Raw genomic sequence first — 22,742 nt, 5'->3', positions numbered from 1 at the left:
ACAAAATGGTATACGTGAACACCGGAGCGCGCGAAGGGGTTAGGAGAAAAGTGAGCCGAAGAATCAAAGTCCATCATAATGGATTAGGGCAGAAGCTCGTTGTTTAGTTGACTAATCATGCAAATAAAGTAGCAATTTTTCTGAAAGACAAAACAAAAAGTTGTATAGTTTTGTCTTAAGAAAAACCGTTTTCCATCCAATGTTACATTCCCTCCAGTCAAGTCTAATACTACTACTAAATACAGAAGATGATACACAATAAAGAATTAATTAGTGGCGCCTGTACCCAGTTCTTATGAGATGTTTACCCCCCGAATGACGAGAGCTTTTGACGTGCATCAAGAGGTTTAGGCAGTCCCGTTGACGCCTCCAGCCTCCAAACATAAATGATTCGACTTCAAATCGGTTAAAGACAATTGTACTGATCATCAAAATTAATATGAACATCCATCCATCCATCCTATATTATCTTGTCTCGCCCAGCTACCCACCCCATCATAACCTATTGCGTTATGATTCAAAGGTCGATGCAAATAATTAATAATTCCACTCTTCTTGCTCCATTAAGTGAATCATAAGCTGGCCTCCCACTTCTCTATTAGAGTTAGAAATCATTGATTGACTTGCATCTCCGTCTTCTATATAAAGGTTCGATTCTCTTGCATTCTCATCAACAAGCGATTAGCGAAGCCAAAAGCAAGAAGAAGTTGCATTTTGTACACCCTCTCTCTCTCTCTCTAATTTCGTTAGTCAAATATCCGCATTACATACAAGAATCTCTCGAGTGCCAACAAAGTCTGGAAATGGAGAAATCTGAGTCAGCCAAGATTGACATCGCCGAGACCGGCAGGGAAAGAAAAGGAAAGGCGCCACTTCTGGGAGGAAGATCAGGTCCGGCGGAGCGTGCAAAGGCAGGAGGATACAAGAGGGGGATTGCAATATTCGACCTCATCCTCAGAGTAAGTGCTGCTGCGGCCGCTTTAGGCGCTACCGTTTCCATGGGAACCGCCGAACAAACTCTTCCTTTCTTCACTCAATTCTTCCAGTTCCAAGCCAGTTATGATGATCTCCCAACCTTCTCGTAAGTCACCTCAACAACCCCACTCCTTGATACTGCTTCCAGTGCTGTCTACTACGCCTACTTAAAATGCTACCAAATTCAGATTATTGTTCTTTACAACTGAACATGCCGTCAATTTGTACGCAGATTCTTTGTGATCGGAATGGCCATAGTTTGTGCCTACCTTGCCCTATCGATACCCTTCTCCATAGTGTGCATTGCTCGTCCGCATGCAGTAGCACCCAGGCTCCTCTTAATCATCTTCGATACGGTAATTGAATAAGCTCCTACATGTAGCACCATAATTAATCTGCATATCTCATGGCGGCTTTGGTTTCTTTATCAATTATCGTGTTGGTATTTGGTATACTGATCCTAGTTAGTTACGTGTGTTTGTCCATGTAGCTGGCATTAACTCTGGCTACATCTGCTTCGGCTGCAGCGGCAGCTATGGTCTACTTGGCTCACCAAGGAAATCCAAATGCAAACTGGCTTGCAATATGCCAGCAGTTCACTGATTTCTGCCAAAAGACTAGTGGATCTGTGATTGCAGGATTCACCACGGTCGCCCTCCTAATATTCCTGGTGGTGCTCTCTGCTATGGCTCTTCGGAAACGTTACTAATCCAGGAGATATGATCAAATTTACTGGTCGATCAACCATTTCTGTTTTCTTCAATTATCCAATTGTATTAATTCTGTGTGTTTGTGTGTTGTGGTTAATCTTGAGAGCTCTTTCTGGTTAACAAGGACCTAATCAGTCAAGACGAGGGGAAACAAGACAAACTAGTTTGTGTTTATTGATGAAAGATTGCAATTCAATTTGCTGTATTCACGAGAATTGCTTGTTAAGAACAAAATATTGTCCCTGTGCCAAAGAAATGGATCGAAACTACCAAAATGTGTTTTGCATTTTGCTTCCAACTCTTTGCCCAACAAAATGAAGTAAAAAAATAAATAAGAGGTTCTAAAACAATTGTGCAAACATTTTAAGATGGAACTGAAGCGGCTAGTTGAGATGAAACATGATTCTAATTTCTCAGACCTAAGTGGTTCAAATTATTTCCAAGTACTTTGATTCCTCTTCTTCCTCTTTTTCTTTTTTATTATTTCCGTTGTCTTCTTGGATCTTTAATGGTATACTTTAAATTACCGAGCGAAGGGCTATAACCAATTGGGACACTCCCCGTCTTTTTTTTTTTTTTTTTTTTTTTTGGGGATAATTTCTGGAGGTTGCAAATTGGTCTGAGCCCAAAGAGCTGTCCTGAAGAGGGGGGTAAAATATGGAAGCCCAAAGGCCCCAACCAAGGTGCGAGTTGCTCTATCGTTAATAGCTCACTATCCCCCCGAAAGAAGAATAGTACAATAAGAAAGGGTTAAAAAAAATAGAAAAATAAATAATTCCCCCCCCAACAAACTTCGGCCTTTGTCTCCCTCAGCGGCAAAGTCGATCAAGTTTGCTATTTTTTTTTTTTTTTTTGATAATGATCAAGTTTACTATTAAATACTCGTATAGTCCGTCAATAAATGTGTTGTATAGATAGAGACATCTTTTTACATATATGTATGTATATATATTTCGGGAGTCTGTTCCTACCAAATTTTTTTATTTCTGTTCTGGGCAGTCCATAGATAAACTCGGTTTCGGTTCCAGTAATTACGCTACTGGTAAGTAGGGTTTTGCCGTTTCCGGAATTCAAACAGTTAGTAGAATTGGAGAAGAAGAAGATGTCGTCGTCGTTGTCCACTTCAACGACCTCCTCGCTCACCGGAAAGCTGACTCCTAATTTGGACCAGCACTGCACTAAGAAGCTCAATCTCACGGTCCTCCAAAGAATTGACCCCTTCATTGAAGAGATCTTGATGATCGCTGCTCACGTCACTCTCTACGAATTCAACCTCGACCTCAATCAGTGGGTGGGTAACAATTCAATTCCGCTACTAATTTTAGATTACTGGTGCAATTTACTTTACTCGCCCTATTTAATCTCTTTCAAGGCTGGTAGGAATTGGCTTACTTCTCCAAGAATTTGGTAAATTCCATAGTATTACTTGTTAGATCGAATGCACTTGAGGATACTAATAATGCCTAAGAGCCTTATACCTTTATTCATACATGTGCGATATTACCAGATGTAACTGAGTTGAAACTAGTGATGGGAAGGACTAAGGAAGTTGCTAGTGTTGTATCTGTTTCTTACACTCAATCGATGGAGTTTGGATATGTTTTTTTTTTTTTTTTTTTCATTGGCGGCAGCACCAACGGATGGATGCTTGGGGCTTCCGTCTCTGATGTCTTTTGGTTTTTCTTTTCGATTTGGTTGCAGAGTCGAAAGGATGTTGAAGGGTCTCTCTTTGTAGTTAAAAGGTGATAGTCCAACTACATGAGGTTATCTTGATTTTTCAACCGTAAATCTTTCATTTCATGTGCTGATTAGCAGTCAACCGTCAATTATGATTGTTTACTGTTTGTATCAGGAACACACAGCCACGGTTTCAGTTCATTGTCATGAACCGGCTGAGTACAGGTTTGCATACGTTGTACATGTTCTTATATTTTTTGCTTCTTGTTTGTGAGTGAATCTCTTGTTTGAAGTTCTGACTAATGATGATTGTTTAATTCCAAATATTATTGCTCGTTAAAATAAACCCCTTCATTGCCTTTTCACATTGGATTTTGAAATATGAGAGTATCCGCTTGCCAGCTTCAATGATATGTTAAGAGATTGATCAGTAGTTGAACAGAATAACACCCATTCCACACTGGAATATCTTGATGCTTTCTTGATGTCATTAAGCCAATCTTTTTGTGCTTTTGTTGACGTTTTTTTTTTAATGTTGTCAGAAAATCTTGTGGAGGATCTGCTGAGCGATTTTGAGTTTGAAATTCAAGTTCCATACTTGTTATACCGCAATGCTGCCCAAGAAGTGAACGGTATTTGGTTCTACAATACTGTGGAATGTGAGGAGGTTGCCAATCTCTTCACTAGGTATTATCTTATTCCTTCACTATCCCGACTTGCTGTCACTCTTTCCCTGTTAGCTCCATGTTGCCTTTTCTCGGTCTTAGATTTATATAGAAGATATGTGCCCTGAATGAAAGGTTATAAGTAATTGATTTGTATGTTGAAGTATTTCATTTGGTATTAATTGCACCCACCCTATTTACTTCCTGAATAAATGAAGAGAGATACACCTTCAGTTTGCAGTGATGCAATATGTTTACTTGGCATTTTTAAGACAGACTCATTATTGGTTAGCAAACAAAAATAATTTTCTTTTTATCGGCGTACTCAATGGTACTGTAGTTGATGTTCTTGGATATTCTTTAAAGAGTAAATGTGTTCTAGAGGGGTGTTATTGTTGGTGTCTGTATACATAAATAGATAATGTGTGCCCTTGACAAGTTGACTTTGCTTTCTGATGCAGGATTCTAAATGCATACTCAAAAGTTCCTCCAAAGCCACAAGCAACTCCGACCAAAAGGTATGAAGCAAATCTTAAATGGGGGATTTTTTTTGGTGCTACCAGCCTGCTATTTCCTGTTAGGAAATAGAGTAAAGGGCTGACTGATCCTGAGTTGGGGGGAGGGGGCGGTTGTCTCCTGCTGCCCCCCTTCTGTCTTCATTTGTTTAATATTAGTACTACTGTTTGCTTTTTGACTGGGTGAAGCAAAGTGAAGAACCTAAATTTGTTTGAGTGACTTGGTTGATGTCATCAGTGCTGCCAATAAAGTGTTATAGCATGCAGAAGAATATTCTGCTTGGACAATCTGTTGGTTGTTATATCAAGTGCTCATTTTTTCTTTTGTTCTTTTTATCCCTCTTTTAGTGAGTTTGAAGAACTTGAAGCAGTGCCAACAAGTGCAGTGATTGAGGGACCACTGGAACCATCAGTTAATCCCACCATTTCATCAGTTCAGCCTGAGGATTCTTCTTTTGAAAACTTCTTCAGTGTGAGGATTCTTGGATAAGTTAATCATACCTTACTCTGGATCATATAGGAATTAAATGGTATATAAGCTGAATTGATAAATAAGGAGATAACTTAATTTTAGGTGCTAAAAAGTCGAAAAAGCTATTACATGCATCTAATTTAAGCAAAGCAACTGATCTGTTACACATACTATGTTTGTTGTATCATGCATATGACACAGTCTTATCTGCTTCGAAAGTGAATATTGATCAAGATTCTTTGCAAGAATGTAGGATTACACTGTTATAGACACTTATTTCTTTTGACAATTGTTTGCAGACGGCTATGAATATGCAAAATAGCTTCTCAAAGGGCTTACAATCTGGACAACTTTATCATACTAGTGCACCAACTGCTCCTTTATCCCATGTCTCAAATGTCACCCCCTCTTATGCTCCAACTGTCCAAGCCCAACCATTTTCTGGAACCTCTTCGTCAGTTCCAATGATGACCACGCATGATGGATCTGACCATATCAGCAGTAATAGAGTTGCTAATCTAGTCAAGCCTTCTTCTTTTCTTGTAACCTCTTCATCATCTTCATTGTTGATCCCACCTGTCTCATCTATTTCATCTCCTGCTCTTCATCCTCTATTGAACCTGCAGCGTCCGCATGGTACCCCAATGCTTCAGCCATTCCCTCCTCCAACACCACCTCCATCTCTTACTGCAAATCCCACAACTGTGACAGAATATGGACCTGTGACAAGGGAAAAAGTTAGAGATGCACTTCTAATGCTTGTTCAGGTATTTACTCGTTTATTACCAAATTTTTGTTTTGTTCGACATCTTCATCCTATTTGTCAATATCAGCAAAAACATCTTTGCTTTGATGTCTTTTCATTTTGATTAAAAAAATTTCCATGTGTTTTAGTTTTGGCACAAAGTTTTGGATGTCATTGCGATAAAATTACTTCTGTTTTGCGATGACGCGAATGATATAGAACTTCACTTGGATATTATTATAATGATGTATACATTGTATGGTAGCTAATGGAGGTAATTTTAGAAAGCTAAAAGTGTGTGTGGTGAATGAGCTAGAATGATGTAGTGAAACGTAATAAAATAAAAATCCTGATAAGAATGGATACACCAGCATATGCTCAAGTTTTGAAGTGTTCGATAATCTTAAGCAAAAATTTAAATAAAATCATATCAGGACACTAGTTGTGTAGTTAGATATATTATTTTATCATATTGTATTTATTTATTGTTTCTTTTTTTTTAAAATTTTTAAATTTTTTTGCTTTTTGTGGCAGGATAACCAATTTATTGACATGTTTTACCAAGCATTGCTGAAAGCGCATCAGTCATGATATCCTTGTAACCATAACTTTGTAAAATATAGTTGTGTGTGGTTAGTTTGTATATGCCTGCTTAATCAAAAGGGGATGTTCTTGTGGAAGTTTGTGGTTTATCCTTTCTTGCTGTCTCAGTGGTTTCAGGTATTCATGTGTTAGCAATTGTTGATAATGATATGAACAATTTGATTTAGGGGTCATAGCGAGTATACAAGTAGATGTATAGATTCCTCTTGCTGTGGCTTGATTGCTTCCAGAGATATATTTGTCCAATTTAGTTCGCAAAAGGTGGCGGCAACAATGGCAAAGAGGATGGGTATCAGAGAAAATCCAGTTGTCACCATTCATCGTTTCAACTTATTAATTGAGCTGATTTGAAGTTTATTAACTTTCATTTGCTTCATCTTTTCTTTTATGATTAATGGGGAGATTGACAAACTATAGAACAGGTAAAAATTAAGGCGCGGATTTATAGTAGTTTGAAGCTGTTGAAAGAAAAGGGGAACTGCATATCCATTTGATATTTTTGTTTAGTTTTTCCATTTGGGTTTGTGGGGGGGCGGGGGAGCGGTACAGATTTGTTGATCCTTGCGGATGAGAATGCTCCTAAGTCGTATAGTCTGAAAGTCAACACCGCTCCTACACATTTGTGCGAGATTGTGGCAGAGCCGCAGAGGCTTCTTCAAACGGACTTGCGTTTATTGAAGTAAATTACTCCAGTTGCACCTTAGGTGAAGGTCCTACTCTACAGGCATTGGTTGCTGAGGTCGGATTTGTTAAATTATAAATTGATAAGCCAATGGTTCTTTCCCCGTGGGATAGGCTTAATTATTGACAGACCAGCCCCAGCCCCCCCCCCCCCCCCCCCCCCCGCCGCCCCCAAAAAAAAAATGGCCCAAATGGATATCTGGTCAATTTTCCTATTTCACCATTATGGAATCGGGATATACGAAATTATCCCACTCATTAGTTCGTTTACTATTCTTTTCTTTTAGAGGCATGGCAAAGCATTGATTCGAACAGGATGCTGCCTAATGTTTTCCTCATCCTTCTTTCAGTTCAATTACCAAAAGCCGAATAGATTGGGGTGGGGGGTTTAAAATTTTCACTGAAGTATGTGCTAAATACAAGAACCGATTTTCGAAGTTAAAACTGTTCTCGTAAACAAATCCGTCCCAATGATGGTCCGAAATTGGTTACAACTCGTATACAGCCCTAGCACTCCATACCCAGGGGCTGCTTGACACCCCCATTGCCCAACGGATCTTCTGTCCCGCACACTGTATCATTCTCTGTCTCACTTTTTATTATATTATTATTTCTCCTTCATAAACGTCATGTTTTAGTTCTTTTTTATTTCCTTAAGATCCAATAACTATTAATTCAGTAATACACAAAATTTAACAAGCTCAAAAAATCAAAATGCATAAAAAATGAGATTTTTTATGACTTTTCTGCTGTATTTTTTAATTTTCTATTATATATTATTTTTTTGAAGCTGTTGTATTTATTTATTACTGAATTAATAGTTATTGGATCTTAATGAAACAAAAAATAACTAAAACATGATGTTTATGAAGGAGAAATAGCAATATAATAAAAAGTGAGACAGAGAATGGCACAGGATGTGGGACAGAAGATCGGTTGTGCCCCCATTGAGTGTAGTCCAGGCACAACTCGGATTTGTCACTTTTTCCATATCATTCCAAAAATCCAGTCCAACAAAGATCAACCTTAAACGAGCTCTGCTGGAAGTGTTGCAGCGAATTGAGAAAACTCTCAGTCATCTGTCGGATCTCGCGCAGAGGCATAGCTTCCAAGCTCTTGGAGGTCGGTTCCCCACCATGCTCTTAAATAACGATCAGCTATCCAGAGTTTGCGTAACGGGCTCGGAACAAACCCTTGAAACAAAGAGGACAGTGTTGCAGGACGGTAGGCAGAGATTTTTTATGGCTGGAAGCCCCACTTCAATGGAATTGGAAATGATGGCCACTCGATCAGCATTCTCATTATTGGACATTGACAACTCCAACTGTCGACATGTTTTCGATTCTGCTAGTGTGTGCATTCATCAACACAAATGGCTCTGTGGTCATCTGTTTCCATTTTCTATCATCGGCCCATCTCGCGCAGAGGCATAGCTTCCAAGCTCTTCATTGGAGGTCGGTTCCCCACCATGCTCTTAAATAACATCACTCAGAATTATAATACTGAGAAATTGCGTATTGGGTTCTGCTGTCAACATATGAAAAATAAAAAACAATTGTGGTCAGGGTACATGGAGGGTTAATAACGAATGCGTCCTTTTGAAATTCAATGGCTTCTGAAATTGAATTGAGAATAACTGACGCCGAATCGTTGGCGTTAGCTTTGTGTTTTTTTTCCCGGCCCATCTGCTGTCATCACTATCTCACTCTGTGCCCTAGGGAACATTAAATTGGTAATTAGATGAAGGATGGATATCTTATTTTTCAATCTCAACTGAAATAAATTTTCTGATTCTTGTGTCCCCCTTCACGGTTTGTGTATTGATCCGTCATTGAGCTTTGCTTCCATTTCCATTTCTATGATAAGCATACTACTATTTTCTGTTTACTTGTTATTGTTTCGTACCGTACTGTACAGAGTACACAGTGTAGTTTTCTTTCTTATTGGCAATGAGTGAGTTGAACAAGTTCTTGCCAAACTCATTTCCCTAGAAAGCGACGGAGAGGTAGTTGTTATGAACTGTGGATGCATCCAAATGGAAAAGATTGAAATTTTCGGTATGGAAGGAATTTGATATCTTCATTTTCCCATTTCTGCTGGGTTAGGTTAGGTCGCAAGCTCAATTAGTTCGGTCCTTCCTCGAAGCACAGGATATTTAGCTGAAAATTATTCATATTCATATTCATAATTTAATCATAATCATATTTGTGTGTGGTGACTGGTGAAGAAGATGATGCAGCATTCATGCTCCTTCCCTTCCTCCTATACACAGACAGACACAGACGGGTGGGTTAATACTTGCATGATGATATCGACGTTAACAATGGCAGCTATATACTCCATCAACCGTTGGTTTTTATTTTGAAAAAAAGAAAATTTGCAACGTCATAAATGTTTTTGTTGGAGTAATTATTTTCTTATTTTTATCAATCAATTATTTGATTTTTTTTATTGTTTCATACCCAATAACCAATCCACTAGGTTTTGAGATACGGGTTCTCTTTAGGTCTAGCAAGGTAGTTATTGTTCTATAACCTGACCACATTTCTGTAATTCAAAAAAAAAAAAAAAAAAAAAACTACCTTGCTACAATCTTACATGCAAACATGCTCCATAGTCCAACGACGAAGAGGGAATCATGTATTACCATCTAACATTAGTGAAAACTTTTTCTTATTACATTCACCCTTTGGGTTACTACTGTTTCTTATAAGAGTGAATGGCCCAAAAGGTCACTAAACTATTAAAAATGGCACCCTCTGGTCACTAAACTTTTTTTGTGGCCGAAAAGGTCACTAAACTCGCAAAAACTCTCCAGCGAAGTCATTTTACCGAATTTCACCGGTTCCTCATCCGGTAACATGGTCAATATGGAGTGGAGGAATATAGTAAAGGGGCAAAAATATCAAACAAAATATGGTCAACCTTTTTTTCTCTCGCAAGTCGTGCCTTAGATCTAGAAATTAGCTGAGTCCTCTTTTCATTTGTTGAAAGACAAATCTTCTCTCATCTATTCAAGGAAAAATCTCCTTCCATTTCATCCTGTCCAATGACTCATGGCAAGACGCAATAAACCGATTCATCAGGATACGAATCAAGAAAGTCAAGGAGAAATTTAAAAAAAAGAAAAAAAAAGAAGTGGCATTGTGCTAACATATAAGCTGAATCCAATTACTATCCATACCATTTCAAGTTCTTGAGCCATCAAAATACAGGGACCGCACCATGTTGCGTAGAAATCGATTATTAGTGGTACATTTCTCTCTCCCTTCACCAGATCTTGGACTTCTTTAGCAGACAGTTTTTTCTACACAAAGGAAGCAAAACAAAAAACCCCCCAATAAGCCTCTGAAAAACATCGAAAAAAGCTTCCTTTTTCTCGCAGGAAAAAAAAGACAAAAATGAAAAATATACTAGAAAAACACTTTGTAGTTGTTGCATGCTAAACAATGAATTCTCTGCACCGCCTAATCCCAAGAAACCAGCCACTAACAGAGCAGTACTATGTAATCAGCTACAAAAAAAGAGTACCGAATATTACCACAAGATAATCCTCTCTGACATACTTGCCAGCAGGTGGTAGGCAACGCAACTTTCTTGATGGCTGTTGAGTTGAAAGCAAAGAGGGCCTGTTGGCTGTGGAGATGGGATTTCTGTTGGGGACGGGGTTGAAGAAGAAAGAGCTGGAGTAATGGGTTTGTAGTAGATTCATGCCAGAGGGACCAAGACGTGGCGGAGCATGAAAGGAAGAAGAAGAAGAGAGAGCAGAGTCCATTTTTTTTGCCCGCCCGCCGTCCGTTTTCCTCCTTACCTGATGCTAAAGAGAGGAAGTCGGAAAAAGGAACTGTCACCTTATCTGATGTGCGGCATTTCCAGCAGAAAGGAGGGGGAGAGAAAAAAAGGTTGACCATATTTTGTTTGACATTTTTGCCCCTTTACTATATTCCTCCACTCCATATTGACCCCGTTACCGGATGAGGAACCGGTGAAATTCGGTAAAATGACTTCGCTGGAGAGTTTTTGCGAGTTTAGTGACCTTTTCGGCCACAAAAAAAGTTTAGTGACCAGAGGGTGCCATTTTTAATAGTTTAGTGACCTTTTGGGCCATTCACTCTTCTTATAATTAGAGACTTGTCTCTCCTCTTTTGATTTTGTAGCCAAAAGAAAAGAAAGGGATGGTAAAGAATCATCACAACGCCTCTTTCTTTTACCCGTTCAACTTTTCATTGAACAGTGTTACCATCTTGCAAGATCTTTAGGTAAACATCCTTTCCTACCCTGAAGCTCCTCTTCAGCTTTGGATTCATTTCTTCCAGTTTGCGCCTGTTGTGGTCGGTGACGATGAATGATGATTTCCACCCTTAATGTGAGTCGTGACAGATTTTACGAATGGTACTAACTCTGATTAGATTGAACAACAACATTACATACAATTAAAACTTAAAAGCTGCTTTGGAATTGGGTGAGTTTTAAGACCATATGACAGTAAAAGTTAGCAACAAAAAATCAGCACCCAGTGACCTTTCGCTTTTGATCCAACGTTCCGCCTTACACAAAGTATTTCATCTCCTCATCCCTATTGCCCACCACCTCCTCTGTACAATTACAAACAAAAAAGCTAACAACGTATTTGCAATTTGGAATTCTTCCTTCTTTCTTTCCTTTTAGGACTCTACTATTTATCCTTTCTTTTCCTCAATTACCACTAACTATATTTGAGATAAGTTGTTTGTTAGTAGAGAGAGTAGTATCATCTCCACCAAACGAAGCACCAAAAGGCCACGAATGTAATTACCCCAGAAGCCACGCACATTACATCCAATGCCCCTTCTGTCCTCATCTGTCGCTCTTTCCTTTCACTCTTCATTCCCACGTACTCCTCGTACCTCCTCCTCCCTTCCTCTCCTCTATTTCTCGCTTTTCCCCTTTTGCCCTCCAGAGCCCTGTGCAAAATGACCAGGCTGTCCTTCCCATTCAAGTGCATCCCGTCCATGTCCTCCATCTCCATGCTCACGTCCCTCACCCGCATCTCCCCTCCCTCCGACTTCCCGCACGTGACCACCACCTCGCACTGCACGTGACCCCTCGCCGGCCCCTTATGATCACCCACCAGGATTGACGCAAACCGCACCTGCACCTCCCCGCTCAACCAGTGCCGCTGCACCGCAACGGGCTTGTGGGATGACAAGTTCACCGCTCGCCTCCCGGCTGGGTCTATCAAAATCCAGCTCAGCGTCATGTCTTCCATCAGGGACGTCCCACTGTCGTTGTCTCCCTCCGGGTGTTTTATTGGTGTGGGGACCACGTCCTTGGGTTCCAGCAGGTCAATTCTAAAAGGAGAGCACCGGAACCACCCGGTCACGGTCTCCGTCTCCTCAACCTTTGCGAGGATTAACTCGCTCCTGTAGTATATATCGACGGCCGAGATCAATTCCGACGGCTGCGGTGAGCGTGAAGCGGCGGAAGTGGGGTCCGGTAGAGGGAGAGGGAAGGAGTTTGCGAAGAAGGCGCGAGGGCCGCCGTCGGGGAATGCAGAAATGAGTCGGGAGACACGTGGCAAGGCGGTTGAGGGCCACGTCGAGCGGCATATTTGAGACCACAGGTGTTCTTGGGCGGAGAGGCGGTGGAGAGTTGCGGAGGAACAGCTGGTTGTGGCGAGACTGGGCCCGTCAAGGCGGGTGAGGATGTGAGATTCAATGATGTCGGGGTGCAACATGGAAAAGTTGGGGGTAGCACCGCCTTGATCATCAGTCTTGGCGGTGGAGGAGTCGGAGGATGGCAGTAGGGGTTTTGAGGTGGGGTTCATCTGGTGGGTGGTGGTTTCAGGTGTGGGAGTCTAATAGTTTAGCAGTAGGCAGGCCCGGCTTCCCCAGTCGGCCGGTGACCGAAAATGCAAGTTTGAGGCTTTGAGTGCAAGCGGGATGATTTTTTTTTTTCAAGTGAGGCAGTATATATACATACATACATATGGGTCGTCATAAATCATAGTACACAGTACTTAAGTTTATGAGTCCAATTTTACCCTCAATTGTATCTTTAATTACGGAGAAAAGGCGATCAGTCTCAGAAAGTGGACTCGGGTATTGGGGTTTGACCACGAGCAGGGCGACTCAAATGGACTTGAAAAACGTTTTTAAGTGATCGATCATTCTAATATGTACAACATGATTTATCTCCTCCATCTCCATGCAATTCTAAAATTTTCTTTAATGGAGGGGAAAAAAAGCCCGGTATGTTGGAAGAAAGTCCCGAGGATAAGTACTCAAAATGTTACTGTATAATATTTATAAATTTATAGAATGCCTCTTATTTTTTAGCACCTCGTTTAGTGAATCTGCAGCCCCCGCAACGGTGAGGATTTATGACGGGTACGGTAATATGACTTGAATTCAGTTTCAAAAATCTCAAAAAAACTTACTTGGTTTACATCCATCCCTAGTAAAGTTTACCCAATATTAATAAGAATAAATCTTATATATACTGATAGTGAATATATTATTATAATTTAATTTATGATATATGTGTAAAAATTAAATTTAAAATTTAAAATTTTTCATATTAATCATCTATTCAACGCTGACAACGCTGACAGTACTGTCAGCGTAAGAAATATTAATCCTATTACATTGTCTGCACAGAAAAGATTAATCTTATTAATAATATTACTTATCATTTCTTGAAGAAAAAAAAAAAAGAAGGTATCCCTCCATAGTAAGTATCCTTATACTATATAAGAATGAGTTTAGGGCAAAAATTTCAACCGCAAGGATGGGGCTATTTTGGGAATATAAGAGTATTTGAGGTGCAATTGGAATATTAAATATGAATCATTATAGCTGATTTGGTTTTTTTTTATAATTACTTAAATGTCCTTTCAGACATTTAAAGCTATGGGTAAGTTTAACATGTGACAGTATTCGATGGATAAAGATTTCAACTGCAATGATGGGGCTATTTTGGGAATATGAAAGTATTTGAAGTGCAATTGGAGTATTAAATATGAATCATTATAGCTGATTTGGTTTTTTTTTTATAATTACTTAAATGTCCTCTTAGACATTTAAAGTTATGGGTAAGTTTAACATGTGACAGTATTCAATATCCAATTAATATATTAGGTACCATTGAATTCAGCTTGTGTTTTAGTGGAATTACATAAAAATCCTTTTAATCATTTAATTGTATTAACATCCAAGTCTCTTAATTTCTTAAAGCCTCTCTCAATAGTTATTTGCAAACTTATGATATATAGATGTTAAGACACAATTAATGCTGATTAGTAGAGAAGTTTGGTTTCTTGGCTGTTACCATAGTAACTCCCATCTATTCAAATTCATTTCATTTACCTATAACTTTATTCCACTACAATCATGTAGTCTATTGAATTCAGATGTTGCTATATTAGCTACTACTCTTTCCCATTTTGCAACATCTTTCTCAATAGGTATGTTTTCTTTAGCTAATCTACTTTTTTGGTTGTAAGAAATTTGTAATCTTGCAAGTTGTATGTGCAATACTTTTTTAAGTGTTTTAATTCAATTGCCCATGTTAGATAGGCTTGATAGGGAGGAGATCACATTTGTTAATTGTTATTTGTGGTTTAAAATAAGTTTGTCATCATAAATTTTTTCATTAATAGATTGTATCTACTTCTTTTGTTGTTTTAACTATTAGTTACGGTAATTTTCAAATCATTTGCTACTTTATTGATGATTCCATTTAGGCAATTTTTCACTTCATTTGATTTGCCAATATGTTTAACTATCTACTTAAAACTATTTGACTGCAAATCTAAAGTACGTACTTCATTACTTTTAATTGTTTTCTTGAATTGAGTGGATTAAGATGTTTTAGTACTTTTTTTGAGGTAATTATTCATCTAGATTAGCATGTTAGTTATTGTATATCATTGCAACTATGTCAAAAACTAATGTTTTGTGATTGTTACCCCTATCGAGAGGTGTTTTTCTGGCAATAATTGGCATGATAGGGGCTGCTTGTTCCGTCCCTTTTAGCTTAAAGATGACTGATAGGAACTGATACTGACTAAAGGCCTAAAATTACTAAAAATGTGTATGTTTTGAATGGTGTATCTTTGAATTGAAGCTTGTTGTCAACGCCTCTTTCGCTTCCCTCCCCTTAATTAGCTCTCTTCAATAATCATCAATCAAGGCTTTTTGTTGAATCAATTTTCAAGTCTGAAATATGAGCTTTTATTATGTTTCCCTTCTCCTGCAAGTTCAATGAAAGATTTCTGGGTAAATTACATATAATTTCTTGTAATTTTATCTATTATCACATGACTCCTCTAACATTTCAAAATGTTGACACTACGACCTATGATTTTATGTAAAGGGGACACTTGACGGAAAATAGTCTATGTAACGTCGTTAATTGAAATACTAGTAGTGCCATTACTTAAATACTAAATCAATCGACGGTTTAACTATTTTGTATAAAAAATATATAAGAGATTACATTGATAAATGCAAAAATAGCAGGGGATCAAATGGATATTTATACAAATTATAAGACAGTTACATGAATATTAAAATTTTATCACACGCGCTTTTTAAAGTGTATTTGGTATAAACATCGTAACTAATTGTGTATTTCATCAAATTTTTTACTTTACATAAAACCACAGAAGGGTTATGTGTCTATTTTAAAACCTTAAGAAGATCCTCTAACATTACGTAAAACCACTGGAGGGTAAGAAAATAATTTACTCAGGATTTTTAAAATAAATTATCTGCAAAAAATCACAGTCCAAATGCACCTAACATAGCTTCTTTACTCTTTTACTATTTCTAGTTTTTATTATAGTATGTTTCCCTTCTCGTGCAAGTTCAATGAAAACTTTTTTTGAGTAAATTATTTGGTACTCCAACCTTTTTGCATCTCTCTCCCAAGTCCGAATATGAAACATAAATAGGAACGCTCCCTAGTCCCTACATAACAAAAAGGACAACGGTAGCTTTCAATGACGGTCGCGGGTCTCCTTTCCAAAGCCAATAATGAGAGAAACTACACGTAACTCCTCCGTCCATAGAATTTCCTTCCCCACTTCTTAAATTCGTAAACTAATCAAAACAATGCATTATGCACTGGCCCGCCGCATGATTAGTTTAATTACCGGCTCCTTCACGCTAACCTCTCCTCTTAATAAATCCTGAATATCGAGTCATCAGCATAAACTGGAGAGGGGTTACATCATAGAATAGACTAGATTTTCTCGACAATTGAATCGGCTCTTGTTTTGTTTTATGCGGATTAGTTTACTTTTATTCTAGACTTTGTAGTTGGGAAATACTCTGCCACAGATAATGACAGCATGGCTACGGGAGAAAAAAGAAATCACAATTTTTAAATTCAACTTAGATTACAAAGGGCCACCTCTATGTTTTCTACTTGCTTGGTGGGGTCAGTATCAGCCTGCATCATGAGGTTGAACGCCATTTATCTCCTAGATCATCCACATCCGTAAGCAAGGATTTTATTTTATTTTATTTTTTGGTCTTAGTACCCAGTAGCAAGTGAAAATCATTAATATGGTATCTATACTGCTCTGAGTCGTGCATAATCCACATCGATGAGAAGCACATCAATGTGGCCTTTGCCATTCTGTTATTAACCGCGGTAAAAAATCCATCTCAAATGTTGCAATAATAATGATTCTCAAAAGAAATGCGCAAAAAATTTACAAGGACGGGTGACTCTCTTACCGGTTTTTATGAATCTTGAAGAAAAACGTGTGAAGAGTTTTAGCAAGTTATATACGAAATTAGGGAACCTGAAACCCATCATTCTGACCTGAAATGCTAGCACAATTAATAAATAGCAGGAACCAAAATTAGGAAGATAACAGACGCCTGCCTTTCCACCGGTCCAAACACAAATAAAACCCCACTCCAATAAAGATCAAGCAGTGTCTAGCCATACCGCCGTAGGACCATATGCCACAACTCAATTAAAGGAATTAGGAGATTCGTGGCAAAAGGGCACGTCCCTCTGCGTTACACCCCACGGCATATGACAAAAAATGTTAAAATCACGAGTTGAGGTTAGGACCGGCCGGGTAGGCAGGTTGGCTCCATGTCTCCATTGAAAATGTTGGCATATAGCAAATTTGCAATGCGAAAGAGACAGCAGACCCAATTAGCCAATCTTATTAAACTCTAATCCTCATCCTTTTGACGGTGAAAGTGAAACTTGAATTGGAAGCCCTTTGTATCCATCTCCTCGTCCAACTACTTCGCTTTGAAGCTTCAAGCCACATAACGCCGGTTAAAAACTAGGCAGTCGAGGTCTTCTTGCCGAACCAGGCAAACTAGGACATTATTGGTACACCATAATCAGAATGGTATTTCCATGGATTTCTTTGAACCCAACAATCTTACATCCTCATTCAAGTTTATGAGGTTTCTTCTTCTTTTCTTTTTTTTTTTTGGCTTAAAATATTTGATCACTGAAAGTTCTATCAACTTTACATCTTGGGGTTGTACATACAGTCAATCTCAAACCAGATTGATTTTGTAGTGGCATCTTTTCGCCTAGTTGACGTCATAATTGAAATTTGACGAAGTCATACTCATACAAGCAAGAATGTCGGTTTTCCTTTTTTTTTTTTTTAAATTAATGGTTATGAATTTACTAGGTTCGGTAGCTGCCTGCCTGCTTATATATATATAAAAAAAAAACACACGAAGGCCAATTAACAACCAAGAAAGAACTCAAGGGTCAACAACGTTGAGGCTTGGAAGTCGATCAATAGCTCACTCAGGCACAATAGGTCACCATGAGTTTAAAGAGTAATAAAAATTGCAACATTATTACAAGTGGTGTGGTGTGGTGTGTGTACACGGACCTTGAGTGAACTATTATTATCCTATAAGGCCTTGCTCTTAATTGATTTTCGAGACCTGATTCCAGATTTTGATTTTAAAAAAGCTATTTTGTTGTGTTCTCAACAGCTTTTTATAACCTGATTTTAGATTTTTAAAAGCTTAAAAAAGCTGAATATCAGAAGCATCTATTTTGGTGCTTTTTGATTCTGATTTTCTAATATCAACTTTTACGCAATCAGAAGCAGAGGCTTGATGTGAATGTACTGATTTTCGCTCTACATTTTTCATGCTGAAACACCAAAGGGTAATACGGGAGCTACCAATGCTTCAAAGTGCTGAAGCAAATTAATCAATTTCTTCCCTATCCACGAACGGGAAGCATGGCACCGAACGACCACATATTTGCCGGAATTATGTGTCTCTGTTTTTTAAGTTCCGGATCTCCATATTGTGGCATGATATTACATTTAAAGTGGAATAAGTAGAACATGCATAGTACTCACATTCTAGAAATGGCTACTTTGATAACTATTATCAGGTACTATGGAAGCGCCTTAGATAAGTAACAGAGGGTGCCCAAGTTTACTTATAGACTTTTCCTCTTTCTTCGGTATCTATCCACCACGTTATTCATGAAGCAATTCCACTTTCAGCAGCTTGAATGCGAATAAAATTTGATCGATGGGGAGGTGGCGGACATTCACCTTGTACTTGAAATGATTAACGTCAACAACATCAGCTGATCAGGCAAATTTTTGACATGTAGAAACTTCATACAAAGGCATGACAGTCTTGTATGACTCTATCCGTGCATGACAGTCTTGAGCTGGAAAACAGTGTCTGACTGTCTGGATCCACTTTGGCTGGCTACCTCCGTTGTATCATGCTCCTTCTACGTTCCCGTACCTATCAACCTCTGAAAAGCACTACTCTTTGTATTTACCATGCCTTCTTCAATCCTAAATAGTATGACATAAGGTCTCCAAGACAAAGTTGCACGTTAGAAGAAGAAAGGGTGAAAAATTCCAGGGGTTTCAAGCATGCCAAGAATTTTGCTCAGAGCTCTGCAACAAAAGCTAAAACAAATTAGTACTACCACCTATCCCGGTTCCTTTTACAGCAACGTAACAGAGTTCTCTTATTTACAATGAAAAGTGATATAAAAGTCGGCAATACTGAAATGAGCTCGTGTTCATGTGAGATAATTTGGCAGAGAAACTATTCAATAAAATTAAAGTAAGAACAACTGAACAGACCAGAGAACATCAGGCAAGTCAACCAATTAGACAAAACTGAAATAGATACCTTATAGTTAACATGTCCAACTACTATATAGCATGAACAATCTGTCATCCATCTACTGCAGTTCTGCTTTAGTTAGGAAGAATTACTGTAGTCTTCACGCTAGAGCGTATGTTAAAGACCTTTCTCAAGCATTGGGCTGTTTATAGGCTGGGGACTCCACTGATTAAGAAGAAACTATACCGGGATTTTCACCTCCAAGCACCAAAATTAATAGATTGAAGTGATGTATTACCAAGAAACAAATCTTTTAAATGCTGCCTGCACAGCCCAATTCGCCTCCTATTTAGGCAAGGATGGATGGAGCTTGAAAATCCAGTCTTCCAGCCTGGGAATTTCTGTCTTTCCATCACATGAAGAGTATAAACACAAGGAGCAGCAACCGTGCATCCCATGACAAAGCAGTTGCAAGGTCGCGACTGGCTTACCATTCTTGCCAAAGATAACAAACATAGACTGTTATTAGACATTCCGTTGAACAAGGTGTCGTCATTACTAAGAGCTTCATCAGTTATCTCCTGTTCTACCTCTTGGGTGGAAGGAATTCTGCTGAGTAGGGAATCAAACCTTTTCTCTATTTCAATCTCATGTATTCTATATTTTGCAGCCAGTGTTCGGATGCAGGACATCCTTACTTGACCAGATATAATAAGCTTAACCTCATTAAAGTTGTCACACTCATTATACCATCTAAGCCACCGGCCAACAATTCCTGAAAACCAATGAATGATATGATCATCATCCTGTAAAATTAGAATATGACACATTTGAGGGAATCCATCAGCATTTGTTAATCCATATCTTATGAGACGCTTCTTTATGGCTTCAACAGGGGCTTTAATTTCTGTGATAAAAGGAGATACTGGTGGATTAGGACTAGGCAGAAGAGCAAGAGTAGCAGTTGTCTCTGATGAAACATATTCTTTGGCATGCTTCTGGAAATCATAATAGGAGTCTCTTAGTTCTTGTGGAACGGATGGTTCCACAACGTGCTTAGACAAGATCAACTCCTCACTGGGCTCACACTTAGCATTAATATTCTGCATCCATACCTTCAGCAGGAGTTTGTACCAGTGATCAGTTTCCATACCAGCTTTACGGAAACAGGAAATTTGGCTTAAAATCGAGGTCTTGTCAGCTAGATGCTTTATCTCAGATTCTTTTACCTTCTTCAGCCCATGAGCTAGACATTTCTTTCCTATTCTAACAGTCCCAGCATCCCAAGCCTCTTGTTTCTGTGAAGCAAACAGCTTTACTTTTTCCTTCAACTTGTGGACAGCTCTTACTGTTGGGTTCTCTTTCAGACTTCTTTTAATCAAAGTTCCAAGAAATCGGACACTATGGGGACCATCACATGGCATAACATTTGTGTGATCAAGCTCTATGTGTAGAGAATTCTTCAAGTAATTCTCGATGTCAGACTTGCATGAAAGAGCAATGTCCTTGGAGCCTGAAATGGCAACAAAAATTTCATCCAAGAAGCGGCAACAATGTATTCTGATGATAGGGCTCTTCACAGTAGTGCATTCTTTTGCAATACTGCCATTCATCTGTCTCCTAATCCAGTTACGCAGGTTTGAGTGTGTTCCATCATCCTCGGTAGCCAATTTTGGATCAAGAGCTTCATAATTCATCGACATCCTGTAAATTTCACGATCAAATATATCAAGATAAATATTCATCAAGATTGGAGACAACACTCCTTCTTGCGGAAGACCATGGCCTTTAGGGAACCCCCCAAACTCCAAATTCAGAACCTGCACATCGAACATGTCTTGGATTACTGCATAAAGGCCTGGATCTTCTATCTTATTCTGCATATCAGAGATAAGCCTATTAAGGATCCGGCCATTCAGTTTCTGGTGAAGAAGCAAGGTGAACCACCAGTTAGTATCTTTCATCTCTTTCTTAATATATCTTAAAGCAGATTTATGATCCCTCCCGCTTCGACCACTGTGTGAAATCTTAGAAAAGTGAGGTTTATAGACAACTTCCAATACTATCCTAATGGCCTCTTGTACCACTTTCAGTTTAACATTTGGGAAAACAAGAACTTCCTTATCTGGCCCCCTCGTTGATATGGAATGCGTATTGGCGTTCACATCAAAATTCCCACTAAACAGCTCATCTGCCATGGATTCGAAAGGCAAATTGTCCCCATCCGTTGTCAAGTCAACGTTAGAGTTCACCCTGATACAATCATAAGCGTCCCGGAGAGTTTTTGGATTAGCAATGACTTTCCTCATAAGGTCTCGGAACTTGCCGTTTATATACTGTTCCTTGACCCTCTTTTTAATACGAAGCTCAAGAATCCTCATGAGCCCCATGCGAGTTCTGGGCTTTCTCTCCTCAATGATGGAAGATTCTTCAACCAAAGAAGCTAAGTCCATAGCTAGTGTCCCCTTTCCTCTCCCCCTCTTATCATCGCCATCAGTTACTACCCTTTGCGCTGTTGAATAAAATGAAATCTCCACGAACCTCATTCTACTTGGCCTCGCTGCCCCGGAGAATTTGTTCTCTGAAACAAAATGTTGCAATCTTTGCAGGACAATAGTGCGTTTTGTAAAGCAGATTTTTCTATAAAAATGAGACAACCTAAGCCACATCTTTTATATTGGTAATCTAGGAACAAGAAGAAAAATGCATGGCCAAGGTGAGATACCCAAATGTAGAAGCTCAAAGTTGCACAGATCTTGGCATGCTTGAGGAAAGAGAACATCTTTCTGAGGGGCATATCATCAAGCAGGAGATAAGCATTAAAGGTGGAAATTCAGCATCCACCAGTTTACGGCTCCTTGCTGCAGGAAAAGTGATGGAGGCAGAGACTCGCCGGGGACTTGGTGGAGAATGGAGAGAGGAAAGGCTTGAGAAGCAGCAAAATTAAACTGAAACTTCCGTCGCATTAGCATTTAGCGATTGGTATTTCTGAGAAGGCTCTGGCCTGTAAGATTGCGGTTAGTCATGTGAAACGTTATTCACATTTTATAAAATAATTTTTTTTATCCTTCACATTTAAAAGTATATTTTTACGTTCTTTATAAATTTGATCTCTACTTAGATTTTTTATTAGTTTTTTACCAAAATTCATCACATACCTTACATGTGATCATTTTTTAGAGATAAAATTGTCAAATTAAAATTTACATAATTTGATTTATAGTTTCTTACATTTCACAAAATGAATTGTTTCGTCCCTTACATTTCACAAAATTAATTTTTTAATCACATTTCACAAAATAAATTTTTTCATCCCTCATTGACTATATGTACAGATAATTTTTTTTTAAATTCATGTATATATCTATTTGATTTCACCTGAATAGTATGAATAGCGTGTAATATATATGTATTTGATTTTACCTAAACAGACTAATTATAATTGTATACATGCTATTCAATAGATATATACATGAGTTTAAATCTAATAATTTTGTTTTAAATCCAATATATATATATTTATTTAATTTCACCATATGAATCTATCTAATATTTGTAACCTTTCTCTTTTGATAATAGTTCGTTTTATTGAACTGTGTAATAAGGCCATCTA

The 22,742-nt window shown here is 38.4% G+C and overlaps 5 protein-coding genes across 6 annotated transcripts; 2 read left to right on the top strand and 3 right to left on the bottom strand.

Moving 5' to 3' along the window:
* Window positions 1-731: 731 nt before the first annotated feature.
* On the top strand, window positions 732-1,874 carry LOC113776347 (casparian strip membrane protein 1-like). Its single transcript, XM_027321482.1, has 3 exons — window positions 732-1,081; window positions 1,208-1,331; window positions 1,466-1,874. Exons 1-3 carry the CDS (start codon window positions 804-806, stop codon window positions 1,682-1,684), a joined length of 621 nt encoding a protein of 206 aa, XP_027177283.1. The 5' UTR covers window positions 732-803; the 3' UTR covers window positions 1,685-1,874.
* Window positions 1,875-2,527: 653 nt separating this feature from the next.
* On the top strand, window positions 2,528-6,738 carry LOC113775859 (mRNA-decapping enzyme-like protein). Its single transcript, XM_027320896.1, has 8 exons — window positions 2,528-2,976; window positions 3,387-3,427; window positions 3,538-3,587; window positions 3,905-4,049; window positions 4,489-4,545; window positions 4,891-5,014; window positions 5,314-5,781; window positions 6,294-6,738. Exons 1-8 carry the CDS (start codon window positions 2,788-2,790, stop codon window positions 6,348-6,350), a joined length of 1,131 nt encoding a protein of 376 aa, XP_027176697.1. The 5' UTR covers window positions 2,528-2,787; the 3' UTR covers window positions 6,351-6,738.
* A 3,255-nt stretch (window positions 6,739-9,993) lies between these two features.
* LOC113776172 (thioredoxin-like protein CITRX, chloroplastic) lies at window positions 9,994-10,945 on the bottom strand. The gene is made up of 2 exons (XM_027321276.1): window positions 10,585-10,945; window positions 9,994-10,350 (listed from the first exon to the last, which is right to left on the bottom strand). The coding sequence occupies exons 1-2, from the start codon at window positions 10,816-10,818 to the stop codon at window positions 10,159-10,161; spliced, it is 426 nt and encodes a 141-aa protein (XP_027177077.1). The 5' UTR covers window positions 10,819-10,945; the 3' UTR covers window positions 9,994-10,158.
* A 526-nt stretch (window positions 10,946-11,471) lies between these two features.
* On the bottom strand, window positions 11,472-12,981 carry LOC113775277 (probable F-box protein At2g36090). Its single transcript, XM_027320089.1, has one exon. It carries the CDS (start codon window positions 12,847-12,849, stop codon window positions 11,794-11,796), a length of 1,056 nt encoding a protein of 351 aa, XP_027175890.1. The 5' UTR covers window positions 12,850-12,981; the 3' UTR covers window positions 11,472-11,793.
* Window positions 12,982-18,257: 5,276 nt separating this feature from the next.
* Window positions 18,258-22,032, bottom strand: LOC113775715 (nuclear intron maturase 4, mitochondrial). 2 transcript variants are annotated; one of them, XM_027320702.1, is made up of 2 exons: window positions 19,196-22,032; window positions 18,258-18,954 (listed from the first exon to the last, which is right to left on the bottom strand). In XM_027320702.1, the coding sequence occupies exon 1, from the start codon at window positions 21,796-21,798 to the stop codon at window positions 19,384-19,386; it is 2,415 nt and encodes an 804-aa protein (XP_027176503.1). In that variant the 5' UTR covers window positions 21,799-22,032; the 3' UTR covers window positions 18,258-18,954; window positions 19,196-19,383. The 2 variants fall into 2 exon arrangements, with proteins under 2 accessions (XP_027176503.1, XP_027176504.1); XM_027320703.1 differs by having other exon boundaries at window positions 18,258-18,870.
* Window positions 22,033-22,742: the final 710 nt, after the last annotated feature.

Source organism: Coffea eugenioides, chromosome 6 (genome assembly GCF_003713205.1).
Source record: "Coffea eugenioides isolate CCC68of chromosome 6, Ceug_1.0, whole genome shotgun sequence".
NCBI lineage: Eukaryota > Viridiplantae > Streptophyta > Magnoliopsida > Gentianales > Rubiaceae > Coffea > Coffea eugenioides.
This window is presented reverse-complemented; position numbering and strand designations above follow the sequence as displayed.

Excerpts from the sequence above, each read along its gene's own strand:
- LOC113776347 (XM_027321482.1), top strand. The coding sequence starts at position 804 with ATGGAGAAATCTGAGTCAGCCAAGATTGACATCGCCGAGACCGGCAGG. Across the intron at positions 1,082-1,207 it reads GATGATCTCCCAACCTTCTC|ATTCTTTGTGATCGGAATGG; the intron begins GTAAGTCACCTC and ends ATTTGTACGCAG. Across the intron at positions 1,332-1,465 it reads TCTTAATCATCTTCGATACG|CTGGCATTAACTCTGGCTAC; the intron begins GTAATTGAATAA and ends TTGTCCATGTAG.
- LOC113775859 (XM_027320896.1), top strand. The coding sequence starts at position 2,788 with ATGTCGTCGTCGTTGTCCACTTCAACGACCTCCTCGCTCACCGGAAAG. Across the intron at positions 3,588-3,904 it reads CATGAACCGGCTGAGTACAG|AAAATCTTGTGGAGGATCTG; the intron begins GTTTGCATACGT and ends TAATGTTGTCAG. Across the intron at positions 5,015-5,313 it reads CTTTTGAAAACTTCTTCAGT|ACGGCTATGAATATGCAAAA; the intron begins GTGAGGATTCTT and ends AATTGTTTGCAG.
- LOC113775277 (XM_027320089.1), bottom strand. The coding sequence starts at position 12,849 with ATGAACCCCACCTCAAAACCCCTACTGCCATCCTCCGACTCCTCCACC.
- LOC113775715 (XM_027320702.1), bottom strand. The coding sequence starts at position 21,798 with ATGTGGCTTAGGTTGTCTCATTTTTATAGAAAAATCTGCTTTACAAAA.
- LOC113776172 (XM_027321276.1), bottom strand. The coding sequence starts at position 10,818 with ATGGACTCTGCTCTCTCTTCTTCTTCTTCCTTTCATGCTCCGCCACGT. Across the intron at positions 10,351-10,584 it reads TCAGAGAGGATTATCTTGTG|AAAAAACTGTCTGCTAAAGA; the intron begins GTAATATTCGGT and ends TCCTTTGTGTAG.